The 22177-nt window shown below is 48.5% G+C and overlaps 2 protein-coding genes across 17 annotated transcripts in view; one reads left to right on the top strand and one right to left on the bottom strand.

The window, feature by feature from the left end:
• NCOA6 (nuclear receptor coactivator 6) overlaps positions 1–11614 on the top strand; it is a 110401-nt gene extending 98787 nt beyond the window's left edge. For all 9 annotated transcript variants that reach the window (XM_024238683.3, XM_024238690.3, XM_024238685.3 and 6 more), the window contains one exon: positions 11042–11614. In XM_024238683.3, the coding sequence (XP_024094451.3) occupies positions 11042–11085 (44 nt within the window). In that variant the 3' untranslated portion in view covers positions 11086–11614. The remainder of the gene's footprint in view (positions 1–11041) is intronic.
• Positions 11615–12969: 1355 nt separating this feature from the next.
• Positions 12970–22159, bottom strand: TP53INP2 (tumor protein p53 inducible nuclear protein 2). Of its 8 annotated transcripts, none has more exons than XR_010138746.1 (7): positions 21874–22155; positions 20914–21030; positions 17519–17691; positions 16872–17160; positions 15991–16346; positions 14768–14817; positions 12970–13342 (listed from the first exon to the last, which is right to left on the bottom strand). XR_010138746.1 is itself a non-coding variant. In XM_063720627.1 (5 exons), exons 3-5 carry the CDS (start codon positions 17640–17642, stop codon positions 16097–16099), a joined length of 543 nt encoding a protein of 180 aa, XP_063576697.1. In that variant the 5' UTR covers positions 17643–17691; positions 20914–21030; positions 21874–22159; the 3' UTR covers positions 12970–16096. The 8 variants fall into 8 exon arrangements, 3 of the variants coding, with proteins under 3 accessions (XP_063576697.1, XP_063576695.1, XP_063576696.1); XR_010138748.1 differs by having other exon boundaries at positions 15998–16346; XR_010138744.1 differs by having other exon boundaries at positions 14768–16346; positions 21874–22154.
• Positions 22160–22177: the final 18 nt, after the last annotated feature.

Here is a 22177-nt window from a genome sequence, read left to right as displayed (position 1 = left end):
TGCCTGTCTCAGCTTCCTAAAGTGCTGGGATTACAGGCTGAGCCACCACGCCCAGCTGATTCCACTTTAAATTCATGATCACCCACTTCAGATAGGTCCTGAATATGGCCCAGCTATCTTTCCATGTTTCCGTGGTCAACTATCTTTCCCACTCTCTATTCTTTTTAAACCTCTGGTCCATACTTTCTCCCCCTTTCTCTTGGTAGAGACCCTGACCTCTTCACAGAGAAAATAGAATTCCCTCAGTTTCCCACTACCAAGAAATAAATCTACCAGTATCCTCCTTTGTGCTTCCTATAATAGAGCAGCTGTCCTTCCTCACGTCTAAGGCCAGTTTCTCCATCCATGCCTTTGATCCCATCTCCTCTGACCTTCTCAAGAAACTTACCCTGTGAGTGTTCTCTGTTGACTACTATCTCCTTTTTGAATTAACTTTTCCCTTGGGTTCTGTGACCAAGAACTCTCTGTTGTCTTCTGCTACCACCTCTCCAGCTGCTCTTCCTCAGTCTCCCTTCCCAGCCATTAGATGGTGACCTTCCTCAGACTTTGATCCTGAGTCACCTTTTCTCTTCAAATTCGTATTTTCTCCCTAATGGATCTCAGTCATGCCCCTCTTCTTTAGTAACAGCCTTTCACAGATGACTTGTAAATATTTCTATTTCTAGTACAGACCCCTAGAGATCTTAGACAACCGCATGCACATCCTTATTGAAACCTCAGACTCAACATATCTAAAACCTAACTTGTGATTTTTCACCTCCAACAGTGAGGTCCTCTGCCATTGTACCCCATCTCAATAAATGGCACCACCATCTATCCATTAGACAAGTCCTCCTTGATACCTCTCTCCCTCACCCTTATATCAAATTCATCACAAAAAACTGCCCATTTTATCTCAGATGGCCCTTTTCCATCTTCACTACTACCCACTAGCTTAAAACCCTTCAATGATTTACCATTGCATTTAGGATTAAAGTCCAAAAGCTTCAACCTAGCCCACAAGCTTCTGTGTGGTCTCAGCCCTGTCATCTCCCAGCCTCATCCCACTTCCCTTGGCAAGTCGGACATGCCGTCCTCATTCCTCTGATCACAAGCCTGTGCATATGTTGCAGCTACTGCAGGGAGTGCTCTTCTCTCTGCCCACCTCTCTTCTTAACGTCCCACCCTTCCTACTTATCTTAGCTCAGTTGTCACTGCTGTGGGGAATCACAGCACCAGGTTCTTCTTCGTAATACCACAGCTATAACTTTATGCCAGTTTGTGACATAGGTAATTAGTATGTATACTTGGTTAGGGCAGGAGATTATGTCTGATTTTGCTAACTACTGTATCTCTGGTGCCTAGTATGGTGCCAAATACAGAGATGTACCAATCAGTAATTATCAGATGAAAAACCATCTATCAAATATGTATTAAATATTTACTACATATCAGGCCCTGAGGTTATAATAGTGAAAAGACAGAGTCTCAGCCACGTGCTGTGGCTCACGCCTGTAATCCCAGCACTTTGGGAGGCCGAGGCAGGTAAATCACCTGAGGTCAGGAGTTCTAGACCAGCCTGACCAACATGGTGAAACCCCCTCTCTACTTAAAATACAAAAATTAGCTGGGTGTGGTGGTGGGCGCCTGTAATCCCAGCTACTCGGGAGCCTGAGGCAGGAGAATTGCTTGAATCCAGGAGGTGGAGGTTGCAGTGAGCCAAGAGTGCGTCATTGCGTTCCAGCCTGGGCAACAGAGTGAGACTCCATCTCAAAAAAAAAAAAAAAAAAAAAAGAGTCTCTGTCTTCACCACATTGAAAGACGAATTCTAATACTCTGTGTTAAATGTTAAATGCTATGATAGCAAAATTACATGGCACTATAAGAGCATATAGCTGGGATACCTTGCTCTTCTGCCAGGTCAGAGAAGGCTTTCTGGAAAAAAATGACATGACATTTAAGCTGAGACCTGAAGAATGAGGAGGCAGTGACCAGATCATTCTCTTAGGAAATGTGCTAAGCTTGAGTAGTTCAGTTTGGGTAAGGTAAGAGCTGGGATCCTGGCTGAGTACCTGATATCAGCAGGACTGCTGAGAAACGGTCAAGTATCATTGGGATGCCAGCCTAAAGACCAGGCAGATTCTGGTGCACCCACACTAGACACTAGACACGGATCTGAGGACTCAGCTGCTGTTGGCAGGTTATGTCTCTAGGCAAGAATGTCATGATGCCTCACAAGAGCCTCTGGGAATAGGCCAGAGGTCATATACAGGTAAAATTGAGGTGTACAAAGTACCATTACCATACTCAGCCTGCTGGAGAGTTAAGAGGCAAAGGTGAGAGGGGCCTTCTTTCTTTTCCAGGAATACTGTGTACACCACAGTCAGGGTCTCTTAGGTATCCTCATTTTAGGTGGAGATATGAAGCCAATAACTTCATTCCTCCTCCCTGGGAATCATCTCTAGGCAGAAACTAGTTTGGAAGGGAGCACACTTTTCAGTATATTGAAGTACTAAACTTAAAGCATAAAAGGGAACATGCCTAGAGTTCTGTGGGAAAATCTTCCCCTCAGTTCTGCATGTTCTTGTAGCCTTTCACTTTCCCAAAAGAGCAAGATCTTCTAGGCTATAGAATATGGTATGTAATTACCTTTAAAGCGGGGAAAAGGTATTGGCCTTTAGAGATGTTACACACCAGATTTTTGGAACCTTGACCTCAGCCCAGAGCCTCAAGGTACTAAAGGTGTTATTTACAGGGCACCAGAAAGAATCTAAGAAGCAGCTGGGACAGTTAAGAGATGCTCAAACTAGAACCGCTCTGTAGAGGACTACCAGCCAAGAAGAGATAGAACGCTAGAACCTGTTTTTAAGGGGTGTTGGGGATGGGGAATAAGCCTGTACACTTAAACTGAACATTGTCCCACGGTGGCAGTGGTGATGTTGGAATGCCTGGCACATCCTTGCTTTGAGGCTTAGCAGTTGGCTTAGAAGAGGCCATAATGACTCTCAGGCTTTGTGATCTTGCATGGAGGGGTGCTATGTCTCCCTAAAGAATGGCATAGCTCTGGCCTGCCCCTGGAATCACAGTCATGTATAGATACCGCATCAGTCGCAAGACCTCAGGCCATCATTCTCTAACTGTCCCTGGTTAAGTTACTGTGTATGAGTAGAAAAACAGACTCAGTTTCTCCTGCTATACTCTCACAACACGCTTCTGACACCAGATGTAAGGTGTTTTTTTCCCCACACATCAAGCAAGCCATCAGTTCTGCCTCAGACACCAGCTGGGTGTCCTCCAATTCAATTCTGACACTATCTGCCTGGAGATAGTATCAGATCCACAGGTTTGAGGGCTCAGTCCTACAAGACCGCTGCCCACTTCCAATGCCAGGCGCAAGCCCCAGGTTGTTTTGCCTGTGCTTCTGACTAGCTGGCTAAAAATTGGAGTTTCCATGAACCCCTCCTAACCAGGTCCAGTTAATTTGCTAGAGTGGCTCATAGAACTCAGGGAAACATGTTTACCAGTTTATTATACAGCTTTTTCTTTCTTTTTTTCTTGCTTTGTTTTGTTTTGTTTTGTGACAAAGTCTTACTCTGTCGCCCAGGCCGGAGTGCAGTGGCACAATCTCGGCTCACTGCAACCTCCACCTCCCAGGTTCAAGAAATTCTTATGCCTCAACATCCCAGGTTGCTGGCATTACAGAGGCTTGCACCACCATTCTTGGCTAATTTGTGTGTATGGGTGTGTGTGTATTTTTTTTAGTAGAGATGGGGTTTCGCCATGTTGGCCAGGCTGGTCTCGAAGTCCTGACCTCAAGTGATTCACCTGCCTTGGCCTCCCAAAGTGCTGGAATTACTGGTGTGAGCCCCCCTCGCCTGGCCTTTTTTTTTTTTCCATTTGAGACAGGTTCTCACTGTGTCACCCAGGCTAGAGTACAGTGGCATGATCATGGCTCACTGCAACCTTGAACTCCTGAGTTTAAATGATCCTTCTGCCTCAGCTTCCCAAGTAGCTGGAACTACAGGTGTGCATCGCCATGCCGGGCTAATTTTTTAATTTTTTTGTAGAGATGGGGTCTCCCTGTGTGTCCAGGCTGATCTTGAGCTCCTAGCCTCAAGTGATCCTCCCACACTGGCCTCCCATATGAAAGTTTTTTTAAAATTTTTACTTTTATTTTATTTTTATTTATTTATTTTTTTAGATGGAGTCTCACTCCATCGCCCAGGCTGGAGTGCAGTGGTGTGATCTTGGCTCATTGCAGCCTCCACCTCCCAGATTCAAGCAATTCTTGTGCCTCAGCCTCCCAAGTAGCTGGGATTACAGGCGTGTACCACCACACCCAGCTAATTTTTATATTTTTAGTAGAGATAGGGTTTCACCATGTTGGCCAGGCTGGTCTCGAACTCCTAACCTCAAATGATCCACCTGCCTCGGCCTCCCAAAGTGCTGGGATTACAGGCATGAGCCACCATGCCCAGCCAGCTTTTTTTTTTTTTTTGAGACAGGGTCTCACTGTGTCACCCAGGCTAGAGTGCAATGGCACTATCATCACTCACTGCAGCCTCAAACTCTTGGGCTCAAGCAAGCCTCCTGCCTTAGCCTCCTGAGTAATTGAGACTACAGGCACATACCACCATGGCTAGCTAAATTCTTTATTTTTTGTAGAAACAGGACTCACCATGTTGCCCAGGCTGGTCTAGAACTCCTGGGCTCAAGTGATCCTCCCACCTTCGCCTCCCAAAGTGCTGGGATTACAGGCGTGAGCCACTCTGCCCTGCTGATATTTTAAAGCAGTGGTCCCCAATCCCTGGGCCATGGACTGGCTGGTAGTGGTCTGTGGCCTGTTAGGAACTGGGTCGCACAGCAGGAGGTGAGTGGTGAGCAAGCGAGCATTACTGCCTGAGCTCCATCTCCTGTCAAATCAGAGGTGACATTAGATTCTCATAGGAGTGTGAACACTACTATAAACTGTGCATGCGAGGGATCTAGGTTGCATGGTCCTTATGAGAATCTAACTAATGCCTGATAATCTGAGGTGGAACAGTTTCATCCTGAAACCGTCTCCCCCCAACCCCCAGTCCATGCCAAAAAGGTTGGGGACCACTGTTTTAAAGAATAGAAATGAACAGCCAGATGAAGAGATACGTAGGGCAAGGTCTGGATGGGTCCCAAGTGTAGAAGCTTCCATCCCTGTGGAGTTGGTGCACCACCCTCTTAGCAGGTAGATGTGTTCTTGTTCACCTTCTGGGAAGCCCCTGAATTCAGTCCTTTTGTGGGTTTTGCGGTTTGTTTGTTTTTGTTTTGTTTTTGTTTTTTGTATGGAGGAAGAAGGGGAAGGGGAGGTAGGTCCCTTTTGGGTTTTTAGTGGGGCTTCATTACATAGGCATAATTGATAAAAGAGTTGGCCATTTGTGATCAACTCAACCTCAGAGCTGTTTCAGGAACCATGGGCAAAAGGCCAAATATTTTAACAAAAGATTGCTCACTTAGGAAATTACAAGAGTTATAGGAGCTGTGAGCCAGGAACGTGGGACAAAAACCAAAAAATATATATCATAGTATCACAGTTACCTTTTAAATCAGAAATGAGTACTGTAGCTCTTTTGGTTTTTCAGTATTAAAGCTCTTGGAGCCAAATTAAAGAATAATTATATGTATTTTTGGCCTGTATATTGTATCCAAAAATGTGAACCAAGTTATAAAATAATTTACTGTGATTGTATTTAAACCCATACCCAGAATGTGATCACCAAATATCAAGCTGGTTTCTAAAATGGATGCACCTCAAATGTGGGGACATATGCAGTGCTGGGTACCTGAAATATGAGTGAAGTATCTTCCTGCAGAATCAGCACTTTGTAAAGTTTTGAGGGGGAAAGGGGTCTTCTTTTTGCATTTAATAAGAGTTTGGTCATATATATCATATGCAAACAAAATCAGAGACATTGTGTTTTTCATGAAAATCTCTGAAGCTGAGAAACACTATGAGCAGTTTGTAATTAAAAGTGTTGCTGTTTTTGTATTATTGGAGAACCAGTGACATTAATCATGCTCCTGCTGCGAGAGCCGAGTTTGCTTACATGATGCTGGCCAAGGCCTGCCAGACTGCCAGATCAGAGCAGGTGGGATGAATGATTTCTGGGCAAGTCCAGGAAGGCCCACATGGTTTTTGGTCATTCTTTGGTCCATTGTTTTTGTTGGTTGGGTCACTTAAAATTACACAAAAATTAGCTACCACAAATCACTTTTTAAAATTGCACCTGATCAGATGTGTTGTTTACAAACATGCAAATGAGTAGTTCTCCTTCCTGACATGGTGAACTTGCCACAAAAACACAAATGATTTTTCTAGCTTTCATTATCATTATTTACTCCTCCATTTAGAATAGTTTTTGTTATATTTTCAACTGGGAAAAAGGTAATTATTTTTTTAAAAGGTAGTTAAAAACATGAAGTTCAAAGCGTAAGTTTGGAACCAGGAAAATATGTTAATTTAAGGAAAGTTCAGAGCAAGCTGTAATTATCAGCAGCCCTGGGTGTCCCTGTGACAACAAAGTAGGTGATAGCCCCACCCTACCCACAGCCAGTGAAGCAACTGTCTAAAAAAACACAGGGTATAAAGATATACTGAATTAAAACAGAAGTATTATTGTAGATATGCAAGTGAACATACATTGATAATGTCGTGGGAGAAAACCCTGAAGAGTAACCACCTGAAACTGTACTCTAGTAGCTTCATTTAGAAACCAAACGTGCAAATTGTGAAGGAAAATTTCCAGAATGTTTTTGTTTGTTTGTTTTGAGACAGAGTCTTGCTCTGTCACCCAGGCTGGAGTGCAGTGACTTGATCTCGGCTCACTGCAACCTCTGCCTCCTGGGTTCAAGTGATTCTGCTGGCTCAGCCTCCCGAATAGCTGGGACTACAGGCATGCACCACCACGCCCGGCTAATTTTTGTATTTTTAGAAGAGATGGGGTTTCACCTTGTTGGCCAGGCTGGTCTTGAACTCCTGACCTCAAGTGATCTGCCCACCTCTGCTAATCAAAGTTCTGGGATTAGAGGTGTGAGCCACTGCATCTCACCGATTTCCAGAATTTTTTACCGTTACTTAGACGTCTCGGGTAGAAATAGTACAGTGAAAGGCACAATGATGTGAGCAAGGTCAAAGTCCATTTCTAAAGCTCCTTGGATGGTAGAGGTCACATACTAGAGGATTAAGTAGAGCCTTGTACTGTAGATTTGGTCAAATTTGCTTAAGGTCAAAATGAGGCAACCAGGCTGAAAAATCCCTTTATTAGGTTACAAATTTAAATGTTCCCCCAGTGACATAGTTGGACAGTCACCCAAAAGACTATTATTGACCCAGTTCTTTACCACCCAGTTGGTTCTAAGACATGGATATAAATGATCTGACTACATTGCTAGAGTTTGAACTATTTGTCTATCTGTGAAGAAACACTAATTTCGTAAAATCCCTGATGGTTAAAAAACTGAAGGTAGGTTCACAGTCAGGCCAGGCAGCCTTTAGGAACAGTGTGCCAGTCACAGTCTGAGGTACACCCTGACTGGATCATTAGCCTCTACATCACTTAACCTAGAATTTCTTACCTTAAAGTAATTTGTGGCCAGGCTCAGTGGCTCACTTCTGTAATCCCAACGCTCTGGGAGGCCGAGGTGGGCAGATCAGTTGAGGTGAGGAATTTGAGATCAGCCTGGCCAACATGGCGAAACCCCATCTATACTAAAAATACAAGCATTAGCTGGGTGTGGTAGTGCATGCCTGTAATCCCAGCTACTAGGGAGGCTGAGGCAGGAGAATTGCTTGAACCCAGGGGGTGAAGGTTGCAGTGAGTTCAGATCGCACCACTGCACTCCAGCCTGGGCGACAGTGCGAGACTGTCTCAAAAAAAAAGTAATTTGCAAGACTCCATCTCAAAAAAAAAAAAGGTAATTTGCCTATTCATTAGAGTAGTAAAAGTGGTAACATTTTGGAGGGAGTATAAAATCAACTACCAAAACAAAAAAACTCATCAAAAAATGTTTTTTTCAGACAGATTTTTTTTCAGACATGATAGGAAACAGTGGCAAAGGACCTCACTGTTGGAAGTGAAAATCCCAAGTTTCGTTTTAGACATGTTGAGTCTGAGGTTTGCTCTATGTCTCAGATTGACTGGATTTATCCAGGGAAGGTGATAGAGACTTCAAACTCAGTTTAAAATTTATTTTTTTCCTCATGGAAGTATGAAAATACATCCTTCTCCCCACCAACCACAGTATCCAAAAGATGAGGGTTTTTAATGGTGTGTTTGTGGGTTTTTTTGCAGTTTCTAGCACAAGTCATTTGTTTATTCCTGACCCCACTCATTGATTCATGCTCAGAGGCAACCTACCAGTTCATTGGGTGCTTCGGAGCAGTGACAAATGGGAACAAGCAAGGAAGGAGGGGGAGCCTGAGGTTGCTTCTCCCCCACACCCCACTACCCACTTCTTTTCCCAGCCACATATGTTTCTCAGACATACCACTTGATCCTTCATATCACAACAAGGGAAAAGCTTCCAAAGTTGACCTAATTAATGAATGTTTTTCTGAGGATGAACACTGTCAAGACAAAAATGCTGCCTATTTTTACTGCAGATGACAGATTTGCTGCAGTGAAAATAAAGCTTGAGATTTGGACCTGAAGAGTTGATTTTAGGGAGTTATGTGGGCTGTGTGAGACTCTTAATTTACATGAATTAAAATAACACCATTATTAACATCCCGGCAGATTAACTGTCTTCTGATTAGTAAAAGACTAATGAGTAAATCAGAAAGACTGATTCTACCACATGGGACCAAAAAAACATGACCTTTGAGAAGACAAACATACTGAAATTTCCACCAACAGAGGCCTGAATGAAATTACTGTACTGGGCACCTCTTGGAAATTCATCTAGACCTCACTTCTTTTTATTTATTTTATTTTATTTTATTTTTTGAGATGGAGTCTCGATCTTGTTGCCCAAGCTGGAGTGCAATGGCGCAATCTCAGCTCACCACAACCTCCACCTCCCAGGCTCAAGCAATTCTCCTGCCTTAGCCTCCCGAGTAACTGGGATTACAGGCATGCACCACTACACCTGGCTAATTTTGTATTATTTAGTAGAGATGGGGTTTCTCCACGTTGGTCAGGCTGCTCTTGAACTCCTGACCTCAGGTGATCCACCCACCTCAGACTCCCAAAGTGCTGGGATTACAGGCATGAGCCACCGTGCCTGGCCTAGGCCTCACTTCTTAGCAGTCACCTTAGCTAACAGAGTAGTAAAATTTTTCCTTACAATCTACATATTTATTAGAGTCTGGGTTCACAAAATATTATGATACAAAAGACAAAGGAAAATTTGCCTTGAATGCAACCTAACATGCAGTATCAGAAAATTCAGCCTAGTTACCAGAAATGGGTAAATCTGATTCATCTTTTATATTGATATATTAGAAGTATTTTTTTCTCCTTGATGAGAAGTAATTTTAGAACATTATTTTCATATTAAAACCAGAATATGAAATAAATGTGACCTTTTGAAGTCAATATGAGATTCTAAAGAAGTGTTTACATTTGGAGAGCTTCAAGCTATTCACTGTACTCTGCCATAACTTTGTGTAGAATTTTTTTTTTTTTTTTTTAATACAGACAGGGTCTCTGTCACCCAGGCTGGAGTACAGTGGCATGAACATAGCTCACTTCAGCCTTGAACTCCTTCAGCCATGAATTCCTGGGCTCAAGTGATCCTCCCACCTTGGTCTCTTGAGTAGCTGGGACTACAGGCATGTGCCACCACGCCCAGCTAATTCTTTTCTTTTTGTAGAGATGGGTTCTCACCATCTTGCCCAGGCTGGCCTCAAAACTTCTGGGCTCAAGTGAGCCTCCTGCCTCAGTCTTCCAAAGTGTTGGGATTACAGGGGTGAGCCATCACACCTGGCCAAAACGTTTTTAAGAAACACAGTTTAAGTCTGGCATAAGATTAAGTTAAAACACTGATAGTACAAGAGAAACTAAAGGAATCAAAACATAGTCATTTCCCTTTATGTCACTGTCATTGTGTGTGTAAATCACTCAGTTCCCACCTCCTCCATGAAGCCTTCAGGCTCACTTGGGCTCAGAGCAGGCCGTTGCTTATTCTGAATTGCATTCGTGACTGTATGTATCCACAGTCTTTTTTTTTTTTTTTGAGACAGAGTCTCACTCTGTCGCCCAGGCTACAGTACAGTGGTGGGATCTCAGCTTACTGGAACCTTCACCTCCCTGGTTCAAGCAATTCCCCTGCCTCAGCCTCCTGAGTAGCTGGGATTAAGGCGCATGCCGCCATGCCCAGCTAATTTTCATGTATTTTTAGTAGAGACGGGGTTTCGCCATGTTGGCCAAACTAGTCTCGAACTCCTCACCTCAGGCAATCTGCCCACCTCGGCCTCCCAAAGTGCTGGGATTACAGGCGTGAGCCACCACGCCCAGCCTTCCACAATCTTGATATAACTGGCTGGGCCATAGTAGACATTGAACACGGCCCATGGTCATGTTGTTTAGACCTTGACTATAGCATGACAAAAATGGTTCCTTACTGTGAAACAATAGCTTGGCTCCAAAAGGGATCCCAAGGCAGGTTTTTTTTTGCACTCTAACACAATTTACTCATTTGCTTATGGCATTACTCATTGATTTCTCACCAAAAGCATTGTCAGTCTGTCTATTCACACTTCGTTTTATGATGAGAACTGGTGAGGGAAACAGTGGGTGAATTGCCCAGCTACAAAGGCTCTCTCCACCCTGCACTTTCTCTAGTCAGTGTGCTTCATCGCCCACCACCTCTGTCACATTCCCCCAATTCCGCCCAATGCAGGACCACACCCTCTTCCCACATAAGTCATCAAGCAAAACCTGTGACTCTCTCCATCCAGAGCACCCCTTAGACAAATTCCAAGTTGAGTAGGGCTCCCCTTAGGTCTGCCCTGCTTGTTGTGGACTGTCTAAAGGGCACTGCTGTAAAGAGTTACCTCCACTGAACATGTCCTTTTTTTCCCCTACAGACATAACCAGTGTGGTGCAATCCAAGCGAAGAAAATCCAAGTAAACAAGCAGGACTGCGACTTGATAACTTGTAAATGTGTGTGACTTTTACAAAGAGCAATTTTGAGCTGTGACTTTTTTAAATCAATTTCTGTACAGTTAGTAATTTTAATAATGTGGCCCTTTTCCTAGTCCCTGCAACCTGTTTCATAAGGTGCAATGGGGAAAGCAGGATTGTTGAGCCCTTTTGGTGTTGCAAGTTGAAGTTCAAGGTTTCTAAAATGTTGTCTTGTATTGAAAGGAGCTAATGCCATTATAAATGTTATTAGTTTTCACATTTCCTAAGCAGCCTAGAGTACAGGGTGAGCATTTTTAGATCTCCTAATGACGTATTGTGCCGTGGAAGTACTGTGTGTGAATAGCAGTAGTGGGGGCAAAAGCAATCTTCTCATTTGGAAATGTTGTAAATAATTTTATTATATAGTGTTTTGGATGTATTTGTTGTAGAAATGGACCAGTGAATAAAGAGAATCTAAGGATTTGTACAATGTGAAATAATGTGTTAAATAAATGTCATTGTCATAGAACATAAAGTTATGTTATTGGTAAGGGATTTTTGGGTAATCAGCTCTTTCTTTGGACCTTAAATAAGCAGACACAGCCTTGTGAATGGAATTCCCATCTAGTCCCCATTGAACCTGAGATGCCCGCCTGGCAAGTTGAGGAAAATGTACATACTTGCTCCCTTACCTCATTCTTGGCTTTGAAGAAACTAGCCCTGTTCAGCACTTTGCCGGGTATTTTGATATATATTGCTCAGATTTCTTTTGATGCAAATAACAAAACCAACTTAGAGAAGATCAATGGCCACCCAGGATTTTCTAGGGACAGGAAGCTGTCAGCAGCTGAGATGGCACTTTTTCACCACGTCACATATCTGGTCCTCCGTTTGCATGGTGGATTGCTCCAAAACAATTGTGCTGACATCTCCTTCTTGCAGGAGGTCAGCCCAAACTGGCCTGTAAGATTGTGCCAGCATCAAGAATCTAGTCCAGGGCCAGGCGTGGTGGCTTACACCTGTAATCCCAGCACTTTGGAAGGCCTAGGCGGGCGGATCACCTGAGGTCGGGAATTCGAGACCAGCCTGACCAACATGGAGAAACCCTGTCTCTACTAAAAATACAAAATTAGCTGGGCATGGTGGCATGTGTAATCCCAGCTACTGGGGAGGCTGAGGCAGGAGAATTGCTAGAACCCAGTAGGCGGAGGTTGCAGTGAGCCGCGATTGCGCTATTGCACTCCAGCCTGGGCAGAGTGAAACTCCGTCTCAAAAAAAAAAAAATCTAGTCCAGTTTAGGTCAGGTTTCCACCTTTAGTTCTGTGGTTAGAGCAGCTCTCAAATTAAAGGAGTCATTTTGTGTTACATATTTCAGAGATGTCCACTACATTTCACTATGGCTGTCCTGCTTCAAAATGTGTGTAGTCTCCAAAGCCTGCTGCTTCTGCCCCACCCTACCTGCCACTTTCAGGAGACTCTGATGCTTGGGGCCCTGGCCTTGTCTCATCCTGGGCTTCAGCCTTCTGCTGCATCTCCCCCAGGGTTAGACTTCATCATTTCCCCTCCAGTGGCTACTTGCCCTTGCTCTAACCCAGTGCCTGAGACCAAAAGGATGAGTTTGGTCATTCTGTCATGCTCTTATTCTCATCTCTATTTCAGCTGTCTTCATGTATGTGTCTTGCATTATAAGGATCCTCTAAAAGTAGTCATTTATGAGTCAGACCCCATTGTCTGGCTCTGTTCCCAGTAAGCTTATCTCCCCTCTTCCTCTCCCATATGACACACACACCAGAACCAAAGCCAGCTTTATCATAATATCCTATGCCACTACTGTGCTTAAGATTACAAGGTGCTTCTCATACTTAAGCTCAACTCAGGCAGAAAGGATCATGTGCTTTAAATAGATTTTTATTTGTTTTTCTTTATATTAATTTTTTTCTCCCATAGAGGAATAGCATTACAGTCTAACAATCAGAATTCTGTTACACACATACACAGGCATGCCACATGACCCAGTTGAGGTGGTTGTTTCCTTGAGTCTGTTGACACGTCACATGGTCAAAGTCTCCTCATTTCAGCCAGTCTCAACACAAAACACCCAACAGGGATGTACTCAACTTGTTGGTTCCATGTGGAACTAGGTGGCAGGGTGAGAGGGAAAGTGGTAGAAGGGGGCTATGGTGTGTCTGCATTCAGTCCTCTCACATAAAGCCACATGGATCTAGGGGGGTATCCAAGAGCTCTGGTGGGGTCCGTGTTGCACCTAAGACATTATAGGTAAGAGCAAGTTGCTCAGAGGGTTCCAGGCAGGGGGCTGGGGAGCAGGCATACTCTAAAACAGCACCAAACTGCATTCATACACACACAGTGCCCTGCTGGGGCTAGACTGGCAAAGGCTGGAAAGACATCCAGCTTGAAGGAACCACTCAGACTTACTGGGGAATAACTGGAAGTCACTCTTTGATGTAACTGGGACTCACTCTAGAAACAGGGGTCCCTCTGACACAGTTTTGGCAAAGTGCTGGTAGTACTGACATTAATACTCACAAATTGGTACAAACTCCTCTAGGGCCTCAGAAAACATCAATCAAAACAGACTCTCTAACCCCCTCCTAAGGTTGCATAGGACTTTGAACTCTGGTTCCCTCATGTATTCAAGTTCTGTGGTTTAAAAAAAAAATCCTGAAGCATGCTCAAGGTGAAAGGCACGTACACAGTCAATACAGTATGACAAGGGCTGATGCTTCAGGAGTCCGACTAGCAGGAGACTGAGTAGTGTTGGTTCTTAGAAATCTATACACAATTAAAATATTGCCACACTCAAATGCTACAGAATCTATAGGAAAGGTACAAAAAAATATGAGCCTTGCAACCAACCAGGTGAGAGATTGTGTTCTAGAACTACAGGAGCCTCCAGAAATATAGGTAAACAAAAGGCCTTTTAAAATTTGAGCCAAATGCCCTATAACTTAAACTCTTCCCCCACCAGAAGGATCATGGGCACCACACAGGACTGAGCCTAGGTCCCAGCTGGCAGTGAGGAGTAGGCAAGAAGGGTTGGAGGGAGATTCAGCTCTTGGAGGTGCCAAAGACCCTAGGCTGGCTGTGAAGTGCCCAAGTGGTAGCTGGAAGAATAAAAGCAACTAGGTTCTGAAGGAGAACTTGGGAGAGGAGCAAGGCTGTCAACTACTGGGGCCCTAGTGAACTGGTGTGGGAACTTTGATCCGTTTTTAGTGTTAATTTGGCTTATTCCCTGGAATAGGAGACCGCATCAGGTCTTCCTCTGTCCTCATCCCAGCATCCATGGGGATACCCCATCCCTTCCCCACATACCGCCCATGAGGCCTGGGGCTATAGGGTCAGGGAGGGCAGCTGCCTTTGCCCTCATGGGAATGCAGAGTTTTCTCCAAGCCTCAGCTTGGCTGTGAGGCCTGGAAACATAGAGTTGGGGTGAGGGGAGGACCTATGTTCATATGTACCAAGAAGTCTTAAAAGTTCCAAGGAAGAGTGAGCACACACTAGAAAAGGACGGCTAGAAAGAGGAAATGGGAAGCAACTCGGGGCATCCCAAGAGGCTGTTGCTGGTGTCTGAGCCCAAAAATCAGTCTCACCACAAAAAGGGGAGGCTGGTGGCCCCTGCCTCTTCTATCTCCCCCAGGAATTCAGGTTCCCTCTTCCAGGTACTTACTGGAGGAGAAGGGGACGGGGACCATAGGGTACCCATTTCTCCCCAGCAACCTAGAAAGAAAGAGAGGCCTGTGGGAGAAAATGAAGAGGCCCCCTGAAGGCCCTGAACCTGGATAGGAACAATTTGCAGATTGGGACAGTGGGAGTCCTGGACTCCTACTCAGGACTGCTGGCTAGCCATATTGAGCAGGGTGTGAAATACAAGGCCAGAGGCAAGGTGAAGGCTGAGCTGTCAGTCTTGGGATGGCTTCACCCCATGGTGTGTCTTCCAGCATCACTGCTCTGCACTCTGACCTAGGGTGTGTGCCCTTTCCCTGCCTAGAAGCCCTGTGGCCTGCATGTCCTAGCACCTTGGGCTTGTGAACAGATGGCCAGGATGGTGGGGCCTTGCCCAGCTTCTACTCGGGTGACATGTCGGGGGTAGAGTGGCAAGGTACTAACTAAGCCCTTCAGATTTCAGGGCCTGCAGAAGGGTGGATTATAGAAAAGGGAAGTGGGGGCAGACTCCAGGCTTCAGCCTGGGAGCAGGGTTTGGCCTCCCTGAGCAAGCACAGTGCACACTCCCTTGGTGCCCTGCTCCCTGCAGCTTCTCAACGTGTCTGTCCTGTCCACATCTCCAGTAGGCTGCCTCGTTCCCTAGATTCCCTCCATCTTCTCCCTCTAACTCACATCTCACAGTCCTCTTCTACATACTGTACCTTTCCAGGCCTAAGCAGCTCCACAGAGTACCGCCCCCAAGGCAGAAGGAAGAGGAGACTAAAAGCAAAACCCTGAGCCCTTACTAGAGGGCAATGACAGCAGCCCAAGCTGCACAGGCTCTACCTGGTCAGAGCTGGGCTCAGGGTCCCCACCATTTGGTAGGGAATTACTGGGAATGAAGAATAAGGGAACAGGAGTGAGTGTAATGCCAACCATGGGATAGTGTGAGTCATGTAAGGTGGGAGTTGAAGGTGGGGAATAAGCCACATCAGGAACTGGAAGAAGCTTTCAGAATAGGGGCAGGCCAGAGGTAGAGGACTGGAGGGAAAGGGTGAAGGGGAGAGACAGGGATGGGGACCAGAGAAGAAAGGATGGAGGGGTCAGGAGTAGGGGGCATGGATGATTAGATGTTGGGTATGGGGGCCAGAAGGAGTGAGGGTGAAAGGTGAATGGGTTCAGAGGCAGATTAGAGGATCAGAGATGGGGAAATTGAGGGTGTCGGGGAAGGAATGGCTATCACCCAACCTCACACGCTTTAAGAAGGGAGGTTTCGGTGTCCAGCCCGAGGAGTCGGAGGAGCCCGACAGGGATCAGGAGTCGGCAAGGGGTTCGCGGCGCGGCCGGTGGACGCTCAGTAGTTGAACTGGCGCTGGCACGGCTGGTAGATGAAGCTGCCCTGGTTCTTGGACCGGCGCGGACGGTTCTCGCGGGCTCGGTTCTGCCGCTGAACCGCCTTGGCGCTCAGCGCGTGGCGCTCTGCCCGCTGCCGGGCCCGCTGCAGCCGCCGCACCTGGCCCGCCTTCTCCAGCAGCGCCGCCCGCGCTGGGAGAGGAGCGGCGTGGCGCGCGGCCCGCGGCTCGCGGCGGGCGGGCGTCAACTCCCTGTGAGGACAGAGCCAAGCTCGGTCAAGCCGGGTAAGCAGGCCGGGGGGGCTAGAGGGCGCTGCCATCTCCCACCCTTGCTTCGGCGCAGTTCTGTGTCTGCTGTTCAGATTGGGGTGCCCGACGCCCTTCTTGTGGGTACCAACCCGGAGGTGTCTCCTCGGTTCTAGCCCTTAACAGTAAACTGGATCTCGGGGAAGACTGGACCCCCACCCCCTATTCCACCCTTGCCTTTCTGTTTAAGTCCCACTCCCTAGGCGCTCCAGCTACGCTCCTCAAGCCTCCAACCCCGGCCCCAGCCTCTTAGCCACGCCCCTCCCTCTCAAGCCCCGCCCCTCCGTCCTCAGGCCCGCTTCTAGCCTCGCCCGGAGGCCCACCGGCCCCCCACTTTGTCTCAACGGCAACCCTCCCAAGGCCGCTACTCCCCTGAGAGCGGGGCGGGCTCCTGGCCCCACTCCCCCAGCCTCCTAGCCTGGACCCTGGCCTCCAAGATCCGTCTCCCTGGGCCTCCAGGCTCCGCCTCACCCTTCGCTGAGGTCGCCGTCAGGCAGGGCCGCGTCCGGGAGCGGGGAAGGGGGCCTGGGCTCTAGCACTATGGTGCTGCCGGTGACGTAAACGGACATGCTGGGGTGCTCGATGAGGAGGTCCTCCAGGGGGCTGCTCTGGAGGCGGGCGGGACCGAGTCCAGGCCCCTCTGCAGTAAAACAGGCGGGAGGGGTAACAAACCAGCTCTCGTCCATCAAGGAGGGCGCGGGCGGAGGGCGGCCCGCGGGGGCACGGGCGGCCCCGGGGCTGGGTGGAGCCGCGTAGCTGTCTACGGGGCGCGGGATGGGAGCCGTGCAGAGGAGGGGAGCAGCGAGGAGGGACACACACACACGGACAAGGGGGCGGGGAGAGAAAGGGCATCGTTAGTCAGACCCGCAGCCCGTCCGCAACGCCCCGGGGCACCCACGGGCCAGGAGTCTCGCCCTGCTGCCCTAGGGGACCTGACGTGCGGCCTCTCCTGGGCCGCCAGGAGAGGGCCCCGGCTTTCATGGGAAGGGGCCCCGTGACCCCACCTCCAGTAGGCTTGGGGAACTCCCCCGTCCCCCAGCAGCGCCCTTCCCCTCCGCTGCTCGGCCATCTGTCCTTAGAATGACTTCACAGGCCCAGGAGACAGACCCAGGCCTCACCCGGCAGGTCAATGATGAGCCAGCCGTCCACTTCATCCTCCTCTGACACGAAGGCGTGGGGGCAGTCGGGGTCTTCGGGGGGCGAGGGGGTGCTGAAGAAGAGGCTGGTGAGGCGCTGGAACATGGTGGGGGGCGAAGCGCCTCACGGGGGCGCCCTATGGCAGTGCAAAAACCTGGCAATCATAGAAGGACGTGAGAGCCACCACTGATTGAGGTTCACCCCACTCCTGACCTGGGGCAGGGGACAGAAGATATCACCCCCAGAGCAGGAAGAAGGGTACACACGACGGGGATGTGTGCGGACGCTTTGAGGAGATGTGCTTTCTGCATTCAGGTTTTTTTTTTTTTATCTTCTGTATGATTTTAGGAAGTTATTTAACTTATCTGTGCCTTAGTTTTCTCATCTGTCAAAAGACAATGATAATAGTACCTTCCTCCAGGCTCTTATAAGAATTAAAGAAGCTAATAATAGTATCCTCCTCCAGGCTCTAATAAGAATTAAATGAGCTATACCAAAGTTATTGAATGAGAAAAAAAGGTGGGGGGGAGAACTAAATGAGCTAAACACTTACAAAGTGCTTAGAACTATGTCTGGGCATATGGTAAGCACTCAACAAACTAATAAATTAGTTATTATTACAGGGTGCTTTAGGAAGATAGAAAGAGTGACACATGACACAGCTCTGCCAGGGAAGGTCTCCAGAGAATTGGACATCCAAGCTGGACTCTGAGGAGTAAATAGGAGTTCTCCAGGCAGGGAGGAAATTGCCTATATTGTCTGCTTGTTATCATCATAATATAGCTAGGCCGGGCACAGTGGCTCACGCCTGTAATCCCAGCACTTTGGGAGGCAGAAGTGGGTGAATCACTTGAGGCCAGGAGTTCAAGACCAGCCTGGCCAACATAGTGAACCCCATCTCTACTAATAATACAAAAATTAGCTGGGCGTGGTGGCAGGTGCCTGTAATCCCAGGCTGAGGCAGGAGAATCACTGGAACCTGCGAGATGCCACTGCACTCCAGCCTGGGCGACAGAGCAAAACTTGGTCTCAAAATAATAATAATAATATAGCTAACATTTATGTTCCAGGCACTATACTAAGCAGCTTTACCTATATTACCTCATGTAATCCTCACAACAACTACAGGAAGTGGATAATTACTATCCTTACTTTACAGTTAAGAAATTGAGGCTCAGAGAAGTTAACTGTCCCAAAGTTTCAGAGCTAATAAGAGACAAAGGTGGGACTGAATCCACACAATCAGATTCCAGAGGCAGCACCCAGAATCATTATATTCTATTGCCTTTTCTGGGTGTCTGTCTGAATTTGATATTTTCAACTTGGCGGCCAGGGGTCATGGTCCATGTGTATTTTTCTGGGAAAAAGGACCTTGGTTTTCATCATGATTTTTCCTAAACAGCAATCTTTGACCCCAGAGATTAAGAACCACTCCTGGAGCCTGTGTGGTTTGAAAAGCACTGGCCAGCAGAAATCCCACAGAACTGCTACCATCTTACCATGTGATTTGGCATGCCTCGGTTGTGTCTGTCATATGAGGTGTAAAGGTGGCATGCCGGCAGGCCCTCCCCCCTCTGACCCCCTTTTCCCGGGCTCCTGTTCAAGGGCAGCATCCCGGGGTAGGAGGAAGATCAGGTTGCTTGGGCTCAGGGAGACAGCAGGTCAGTGGGAGGTGATGATGGAGGGAGGGATCTGTCAGTTTCCAGGGGCCCTTAAGGATGAGCACTGAGGGTTGGACCCAGACCCAGGTAATCCCTTAACCAATCCTTCCCTGGGTGAAGATGAAGAGGGAGGCCCCCTACTGCAGAAATGGAAACACCAAGGTGGTAGCTCTAGATCTACCCCCTCCCCATGCAAGCCTACCTCAGGACTAGAGCTTGGCTGGGGGCTGCTGGCCATACTCCCCCAGTACCACCTGAAGCCTGACTGACTCTCCACACCTGTTCCCTAAAGATGCTCAACAGTTTTGCTGCTGAGACACTTGTCACCATTCTCTAAGGGTGTTTCCACACTTCCTGTAGAACTTCCTGGGGGCATGTCCAGACTTCCCTGAAGGCATTTCTCCTCTTTCTGCTAATCCACCTGCAGTATTGCCATGCTTATTGCTACCTCCCCCATTCCCTGGGAATGTTTTCACACTTGCTGCAGAATCACCTCACTTCCATACCCAGAGAATATTTCCACATTTGCAGACTCACAGCAGGCTTAAGATGCTGGCTTCCCTGGTGGGATGGGGGTGGGAGATCTACAGGGATTAAGAAGGTGGGGCCACCCCCAACTAGTGTCCACCCAGCACAATTCACGTATCCCAACCCATCTGTAGCCACAGGGAGCTAGTGACTCCATTACTAAAAGCCCAGAAAGTTTGGCCCCTCTTGAAGGAAGGGAATATCGAGGCCTTGATGAGGCACATCCTCCTTCCAAGAACCTACTACTTCATGGAATATGAAAGAGAAGTTAAGAGCTGTTTCAGGGACCATCATATTCACCCAGCCCATTTTACAATCTGATGATCAGAAAGATGACATAAATCTATCCAAAAATACATGGCTAGATAGTGGCAGGGCAGACCTAGTCCCACGTTACTGTGCATCCAGTCCAGAGTGTACACAGTCAGGAAAGACTCAGCAAACAATCCCCAAGAATACAATGATGCAGGGGTACAGGGAGGTGAAAAAGACCTTGATCTAGCCACACCACCCCTCGCCTAGCTACAAAAGGGTCTGGGGTTACTGGCACCAAGATTTAGCATGCATTTACTGAAGACCCACTGTGTACCAGAGCCTGCACTGTGCCTCCTCAAATTTCAGATAGGTTTAGGGGAGGGAGGCTCAGGGGAAAAGCTCCATGCCTGAGGTCACACAGCAAGTCAGTGACAGCCAGGAGTGACAGCAGCACCAGCCAGCCAGTGCCTGCCCCCTCTCCTGACCACTTGGGGAGCCTCCCAGATTTCCTTTCCGAGCCCTGCCAGCTTCCTGGTTCTCACATTCCCAGTTCTGCTCCAGGGAGAACCATTCCCTTTAATAACTACAGCAGCTCTGCCCAGAATAGCATTTGTGCCCTAAGCCACCCCTACCCCCAGCCCATCCTTGAGCAAACTCCTGGCAGGAATGGAGTTCCTGGTTCAGCCTCTAGGCCCATCCACTTGTTAAGTCAGAAACTCTCCTTATCCTATCCCTTCTCCTATACTCTCTGTGGGCAGAGGTGAGGAGGGAGCAGCAAAACACCTGCAATTGTCTGCACTAGGCCAGGTCAGGCCCTTCCTAGCTGACAACCTAGGAAGTTGGGGAGGTAAAGGGCCAATAGAGGGAACCCTCACCCCACCCTCCACCCCAACATCAGCCCTGGAGACACCCCGAGGCAGCCAATGACTCACCTCTCTGTGATCCAAACAGCTGGGAGGCAGCGATTTTATTGGACTCTAGGACTCCAAGGTACAGTGAGGACAGAAGGGGTCAGGACCACAAAAGGTGAACCAGTCTCCAGAGATCCCCTGGAAAAAGGTCCAGGAGTAAGGAGACCTAGGAGCCTATCAAACTGTGATGAGGCTGAGCCCAAGATCGGGTCCCCAGTGGAAGGAGGATGTGTATCTTACCACTTGTATTGAGCCCCTATTATGTCTTTGCTCCTGGCTAATAATGCATCTGTCACTCAGTGAGGATGACTCTAATTGGTTGTGTGACCTCGAGTGAGCTAATCCTCCTCTCTGGGCCTGTTGCCCCTTCCATGCACTGGGGTCTAAGACCCCTCATTTTGGGTCTGAGAGTGACATCAGCTAAGGTGCTGCACACAAATCATTGATTAGGAGGATGTTATTCTTTAGTCCCTGGGGGCGGAGTCTGGAGCCGGAGGGAGGGGATCCCACCACCATCTGGTGCCGTCCCAACCACCTGGAGTCCCAGGCAGCCCTGAACTCCTGACGACCCCCTCAACCTAGGCCCAGCAGCGCCGTCTGACTCCTTCTCAGGTTGCAAAGAGAAAGTAGGGGATCAGAGGCCTAACCCCAGCCCCTGGATTAGCCTAGGAAATCGCCGAACCCCTGCAGCCCCCTTTGGATTGCAGCGTCTCACCCAGGGCCCAGCCCCGACACAGCGGCTACCGGGTCACGGGAGGACAAGCGACCCGAGCCTGTGGGGGCGGTGCCGGCCTTGGTGACGTCTCAATGTCATATGCAAATAGAACTACGTCATGGTCTACCGGGCGTGCGGCAACCAATCGGGAGCCGGGAAAGCGGCCCCGGCGGCCGCCGGCGGAGACAGACAAAGGCCCGGGCGCGGGGGGCGCAGGGCGTGTCCGTGGCAGGGGAGCCCCCAGGCCCACCCGGGTCGGGACTCACCTGGGGGCGGGAGGGGGGCGACGCGGCGTTGAGGTAGTTGTGCGGCGGGGCGTCCCAGGATCGCCGGCCGCTCACAGGCCGGGCCGCATCGCCGGGACTCGCGGGGGAGGCGGCGGGGCCGCGGTCGCTCCGGGCTGCTGAGCTCGCCCGCGGGGCTTTGAGTCTGTGCGGCCGCTGCGGCGGGGCTCAGGGCACAAATTGGAACGTTCAAACAGCTGATTGTGACGTCACAAAGGGGCCCGCCCGCCTCGCGTCACCGGCTGGCGGGGCGGCGGCCAATCCCGGGCTGCGGATTCCCCCCGCC

Source organism: Pongo abelii, chromosome 21, assembly GCF_028885655.2.
Source record: "Pongo abelii isolate AG06213 chromosome 21, NHGRI_mPonAbe1-v2.0_pri, whole genome shotgun sequence".
Taxonomy (NCBI): Eukaryota; Metazoa; Chordata; class Mammalia; order Primates; family Hominidae; genus Pongo; species Pongo abelii.
The sequence above is the reverse complement of the archived record's forward strand: the minus strand, read 5'-3'. Positions and strand labels throughout refer to the sequence as shown.

Bases quoted from the DNA above. Each gene is read 5' to 3' on its own strand.
- TP53INP2 (XM_063720625.1), bottom strand. From the start codon at position 17,642: ATGTTCCAGCGCCTCACCAGCCTCTTCTTCAGCACCCCCTCGCCCCCC. The intron at 17,161-17,518 runs GTGAGGCCTGGG...CGCGCCCCGTAG, and splicing joins GCTCATCATTGACCTGCCGG to ACAGCTACGCGGCTCCACCC. The intron at 16,347-16,871 runs GTGAGGCGGAGC...CTGTCCTCACAG, and splicing joins GACGGCGACCTCAGCGAAGG to GGAGTTGACGCCCGCCCGCC.